The sequence below is a fragment of the Vespa crabro genome, chromosome 10, assembly GCF_910589235.1.
Source record: "Vespa crabro chromosome 10, iyVesCrab1.2, whole genome shotgun sequence".
NCBI classification, from domain to species: Eukaryota; Metazoa; Arthropoda; class Insecta; order Hymenoptera; family Vespidae; genus Vespa; species Vespa crabro.
In genome coordinates, this window is record NC_060964.1 from 1,617,760 (window position 1) to 1,624,288 (window position 6,529).

Here is a 6,529-nt window from a genome sequence, read left to right on the forward strand (position 1 = left end):
AAATGAACTGGACGACGTTAAAATGATTGGAGATCTTGTATTGTGCTCATAAAAATCACTTCGTGTCGAATTTATACCTATAAAATAATTGTACATCTTCTTTATCGGAATTGCATGCATCATTTTGATGGTGTGATCTATAAGGTGAAATTATCATATGTATAATGTTGGGATACGAAACATAATCACATTTTTTTTCCGCTTATTTTTAATCTGTGTATGTATTTTCTCTTTTCTTTCTCTTCTCTCATTCCTTATTTTGTTCAATTCATTCATAACTGACACAGTTATGTAACATTCTTCAACGTATTAATTAATCCGATAAGTATTGTTTGCTAGATTCCATTTTGCCTTCATCATGTCTCGAAGAAAATAAAAAAAAATTTATCATCTCGGGAACCTGTCTCCTTCATTATCTCTTTTTTTTCTTTTGCCTACGGTGAGTCAATCCAATTCTCTTATCATCGCAAAAATTTAATTTAGTTTTAATCAATTGATGATTACCATAACAAGGCAATTATAGCAATAAAATATTTAATATTGAATATTTATTATAAATGAATATTTTGTCCTTAACAAAATATAAAACTTATATCAGAAGTATATTGTAAATAAAATATCATGAGATAGTGTACGTCGTTTCGATAAAAAGTTAAAATGTGTGAACTGTATATATAAACAAAGCTATTATAATATAATGTTACCATAATCACATCTTTTCTTTTATTTCTTTTATTCTATGTATATGTCCTTAATCTTTTCTCAACCTCATTCTTTCATTCCTTTTATCGTTGGTTTAACGTTGTTGAGATATTTCAATCAATTATTTTTGATTGATTTACTTTTTTTGCCTTCGTTAAAACAGAAAAACACTCAACGACTTAGATAACTTACCCTTTGTTTTTTCTCTTTACATCTTTCATTCTGTAACAAATGCTGCAAATCCGATTACAGCTGCGTCTATAATGTGAAGATAATCGAACTCTAACGATTATAGAACACTCGATGATATTTTTCGATTTGATGCGTGGATAAAGAAAAATGTAGAAATAAAATTTAAGTGTAAGAATGTACGTGTAATTCCTATTATTTGGAATTCAATATCGAGAAGAATAACTTGTCTGATCGTGATTAAACGAACCTGTAGATATTTTTGTTGTTTCATATATTTGTGTTAAATCAAATATTTTTGTATTGTTTGACGCTTCCTAGAATTTGTATAATTCTGTCTTTAAGAAGAAATATAAATCTAGAAATGGGACGGCATATTACTGTCCATTCCTCTATAAATAATACATGTTCTGTTTTATTGTATATAAAAATTAAAAGAAAGTTATACTGTTGAGAAAATACATTAATTTTAAAAAACAGCAAACTATAGGAAAAAAAGGAAAGAACGTATAAGTATAAGACAGTATAAAAATGACTTTTGTAATGACAGTTTTATATTTTATTTTATAATCTGATACAGATACAATTTACTTTATCAGGCGTTACGATAATTTAATCGTTTATGCTTCTCTATAATATATAATCCTAATTAAGCTTTTATTGTTATTTTTCTGTTTGAAAATTCAATGAGATAAGATAAAGTGTTACGCTGTTTTTCCTATCAAATATGAAAATACAACCAATTATAACCCAAAGATAAAATTAATTTAACCGATTTGGTTTCTTGTAGCAAAAAATTCAAATAATGAAGAGAAGTACATAAGGCATAGAAAATATTTAGTAATGTAATAAAAAAAGATAAATAATATAGTAAGCCTCTCTCTCTCTCCCAATCATTCTCTTTTTCTCTCTCTCTCTTCCTCTTTCATGCTCACTCTCCTTCCCAATCGCTTTCTCTCTCTCTCTCTCTCTCTCTCTCTCTCTCTCTTTTTCTCTCACTCTCTCTCTCTCTCTCTCTCTCTCTCCCTCTATCTCTCCCTATGTCTCTTCCTGTTATGATTTCTTTGTTCAATTAAATTATTAAAATATCAACTCTTGAAGTATGACCAACATGAAAGCACATATTATATTCTTACCAGAAAAAATTCAACTTCGATATAAATTCTAGTTCAAAAGTTATTTTCGAACATTGTTCTTAACCGAGACTGAAGAAATGTTAAGAAAGTAATCGACGTTACACTAGATATTATTATTTTGTTCTTCTATAATTAATTATTATATTTAGATAAAATTATATTACACAGTGTTATAAGGAACAAGGATCCGTAAAGTATAAGTAACATACTCTCTTAGAATTTCTCATACATCGTTCAGACGGTCAAGCTATCGAGCCTCTTATAAATTCAGTGTCTTAAAAATCCTGTTACGGGAGCTATAAGAACTTACGAACAATGTAAGTACTGTTTAATTATTTTTCCCATTTTATAGGAAATAATAATAAATAAACATTATCGCAAGTAATTCTTAATATTGCTCTTGTGTTGGAAAATCATTCATACAGCTGAAACGGATACGTAAAAGATTCTAATCATTGATCAGTACTCAAGTCAAATTAAATTTTAATTAAATAATTGGTTAATTTAAAGTTTTTTATTCACAAAATTGTACGATTAGATTAACTACTAACTACACAAATATATTTTACATTTTATATGCCAACGTTTTTCGTTTGCGTTGTACGATGATTTTTAATTTTGCATACATTAAAAAATTGAATATTTAAGGCGATTGAAAAATTAAAAATTCATGGGATATTTATTTTCTTGCTACAAGTGTTCGTGAAAATGAGAAATACACTAACAAAATTCATTTAGAATCGCGAATATGGAAATAAAAATTATACATCGATCATTATATATGAAATTAAATTTAATTTTGTCATGTAAGAGATTCATATTTTAATCAGATGAGGCACCTCAACCTTATTACCACTTATGCGTAAGTCCATCACCGCTTTCATGCATTACATTTTTGTACTTGTTAATTAAACCTGAAGCAGATCCAAAAATTCTATATACGTTTACAACTTTAATCGGTAAATATAAACAACGGATTCTATGAACCACACGAAGCGAATATTACAGTATTTGCCTGTCATCTAACTTCTTTGCATTTTCAATTATTACTATAATAATATCATTATACGCATAATATACTTGAAAAAGTCTATTTAAGAAATTTTATTATCTTCCACAGAATTGATAAGATGTTCCTCCTTGTCATATCAGGGTTCTTTACACTCCTATTTGTGTTGCATTACTTTATACGATATGGTAGAATAGGAAATATTTCTAGTCGAATTGTTGGACCTAAAGCATACCCCATAATAGGAAATTTATATCATCTTCAAGTTGACAACGGTAAATTTCACCGGAAATAATTTTATTGAAAAAATTTTTTCCGTTAACTTTCAATTCATCAATGCAGTTTTATTCAATATAAACATTTAATCAATATTTCAGAGCAATTACTAGAAAAACTTTGGAAAATTAATAAGGAATTTTCTCCAATTAACAGACTGTGGTCATTATTCTTTTCATTAATAACTATAATTCATCCGGAAGATGTCGAGGTAAATAATTTTAAGCCAATAACAGAGTTAATATTAATTTTCCTCTTTCTTTTACAATTTAAACGATATCTGTCAATCATCTTATGAAAGTCAGAATATATATATCTCGATCATAGATACTTTTGAAGAGTAAGCAACATCTAGAAAAAACTATACCTTACAAATTCTTACAACCATGGCTTTCCACTGGATTAATAACTGGAGCAGGTATCAGTATGAACAAACATAAACTTAATATATTGGATAATACTTAACGACAAATGTTCCACTAAATAGGAGAAAAGTGGCAACACCGACGAAAAATTGTAACGCCAACCTTTCACTTTAATATCCTTAAACATTTTGTTGTCACTTTTGTCGAGGAGGCACAGTATCTCGTAAGATTACTGAAAGAAGAAGGAAACGGAGGATCTATTATCAAAGATTTACAGGAATTTTTACCTGCTCATACATTAAACGCAATATGCGGTTAGTTAAATTAAATTTCATTACTCACTGATCTTTTTAATAAAAAAATTATTTACAAAAAATAATTTCTAGAAACGGCTATGGGAATCTCTTTAAGAGGAACAGGCGAATTTGAAGCTAAATATCGCCATGCCGTTCATGATTTCGGCAAAATAGCGGTCTATAGGTAAGTATTAATTCTCTTATTAGAAATAAATTCACTTACCAATAAAATAGATTTGAATCTACAAAAATATGTATTATTCATCAGAATATCAAGACCTTGGTATCATTCCGATACAATATTTGCATTAACGCAACGTGGTAGGCAACAAAAAGAATTGTTAAAAACGCTTCACGGTTTTTCGAAAAAGGTAAGTATTTCATTTAAATCAGCTAATACAATTAATCCGAATATTGCAAAATTATATCGATTTATTAAAATATTACCCTTATTTTAGATAATAGCAGAAAGGATACTATTTCACGAACAAACTAAGTGGAAATATTTACAAAATGTTGAGGAAATAGATGAAAATCAGATTTTTTACGAAGAAAATAATAAAAGTAAACGAACAGTTTAATAATAATGAATCATATTCTCGGTATTAATATTAATCGAATAATTTGATGACAGATTCGATATACAAAGGAAGACTGGCTTTGCTAGACCTACTCATTGCCGCTTCTCTAAAAGATAATCAACTCGATGAAGAAGGAATAGGAGAAGAAGTCGACACTTTTATGTTTGCGGTAGGTTGTAATATTAATTCCTTACGATTATTAACAAAAAACAAAAATAATTTAGAACAAATATCTTCATAGGGCCACGATACTACGGCAATGGCGTTATGTTTCGCTTTGCTTCTTTTTGCAAAACACAAAGATGTTCAGGTGATATTTTCTTTCCAAGTACTCAACAAACTTCGATCGAAAGAGTCGTGTTATACATCTATAGTAAATAATAAATTATCTATTGATTTATAGGAACGTATAAGAAATGAAGTTAACACGATTATGCAACAAAATGATTGTAAACTAACTATTCAAATGCTTCAAGAATTTTCGTATTTTGAAAGATGTCTAAAAGAATCACTACGTTTATATCCAAGCGTTCATTTTATAGCTCGTTATTTATCTCAAGATCTGCAGTTGAGTATGTGATAAATTGATTTTTCACATAATAAAACGGTTTATCATTATCATCATATTAATATAAGCAAACATCAAATCATATTAAAATTAGTAATCATATTAATTTTTAGAGAAATATTTAATCCCAGCCGGATCAATATGTAATGTAAACATCCATAGCTTGCACAGAAATCCAAATATTTGGACAAATCCTGATGTTTTCGATGCGGATAGATTTTTACCAGAAAATACAAAAGGACGTAATCCTTATTCCTTTATTCCATTCAGTGCAGGACCAAGAAACTGCATCGGTAAAGTTTGCATGTAGTAATCGAAATTAGATCAAAATAAATGTATTATTTTTCTTTTTGTAGGTCAGAAATTCGCAATGCTTGAACTCAAACTCATGGTAGCTTACATATTGCACAACTTCTATTTGGAACCTGTAGATGAACTAGACGACGTTAAAATAATAGCAGATATAACATTGCACTCATCGCAACCACTTCGTGTCAAATTTATACCTATAAAATAATCGTACGTCATCTTTACCGAGATTGCATGTATCATTTCGATGGTGTGATCTATAAAGCGAAATTATCATATGTATAATGTTGGGATACGAAACATAATCACATTTTTTTCCGCTTATTTTTAATCTCTGTATTTATTTTCTCTTTTTTTCTGTTTTCTCATTCCTTATTTTGTTCAATTCATTCATAGTTGACACAGTGATGTAATATTCTTCAAAGTATCAATTAATCCAAATAGTATTGTTTGCTAGATTTCATTTTTTTTTCGTCATGCCTCAATGAAAATAAAAAGAATTCATCGTCTCGGAAACCTGTCTCCTTCATTTTCTTTTTATTTCCTTTTTTATCGGTGAGTCAATTCAATTCTCTTATCACTGCATCAATCATTTAATTAGGTTTTAATGAATTTATGATTAACATAACAAGATAATCATAGCGATTATATATGTAATATAGAATATTTTTTATAAATGAGTATTTTGTTCTTAACAAAATATGAAATCCATATCGTAAATATATAGTAAATGAAACATAATGAGATAGTGTGCGCCGTTTCGATAAAAAGTTAAAATGTATGTACTATATGTACAAAGGAAGCTATAATAATATATTATTAGCAAAATCACATCTTTTCTTTTTCTTTTTTTTAATCTGTGTATATATTCTTATTAATTTCTAAACCTCCTTGCTTTCAACCCACTTATCTTACGAAATACATCAGTTTAACATTGTCAAGGTAATCCAATCATTCATTTTTTCTCGATTTACTTTTTCACCTTCGTGATATCTCGAAGAAAAACAGAGAAAAAAACTCGGTGTCATTGAAAACTTGCCGCTAGTTTCTTTCCTTTATACTTTCTGTTATAAATGCCGCAGAACCTTTTATCGCTGC

General features: G+C 28.5%; 1 protein-coding gene across 1 annotated transcript; it reads left to right on the forward strand.

Annotated features, from left to right (window-relative positions):
- The first annotated feature begins 2,148 nt into the window (after positions 1 to 2,148).
- On the forward strand, positions 2,149 to 6,312 carry LOC124427765 (cytochrome P450 4C1-like). The gene is made up of 13 exons (XM_046971089.1): positions 2,149 to 2,344; positions 3,148 to 3,311; positions 3,414 to 3,523; positions 3,640 to 3,730; positions 3,800 to 3,991; positions 4,064 to 4,157; positions 4,242 to 4,344; positions 4,432 to 4,537; positions 4,608 to 4,723; positions 4,796 to 4,864; positions 4,958 to 5,126; positions 5,236 to 5,415; positions 5,479 to 6,312. The coding sequence occupies exons 2-13, from the start codon at positions 3,158 to 3,160 to the stop codon at positions 5,637 to 5,639; spliced, it is 1,545 nt and encodes a 514-aa protein (XP_046827045.1). The 5' UTR covers positions 2,149 to 2,344; positions 3,148 to 3,157; the 3' UTR covers positions 5,640 to 6,312.
- Positions 6,313 to 6,529: the final 217 nt, after the last annotated feature.

Excerpts from the sequence above, each read along its gene's own strand:
- LOC124427765 (XM_046971089.1), top strand. The coding sequence starts at position 3,158 with ATGTTCCTCCTTGTCATATCAGGGTTCTTTACACTCCTATTTGTGTTG. Across the intron at positions 3,524-3,639 it reads TTCATCCGGAAGATGTCGAG|ATACTTTTGAAGAGTAAGCA; the intron begins GTAAATAATTTT and ends TCTCGATCATAG. Across the intron at positions 3,992-4,063 it reads TACATTAAACGCAATATGCG|AAACGGCTATGGGAATCTCT; the intron begins GTTAGTTAAATT and ends AATAATTTCTAG.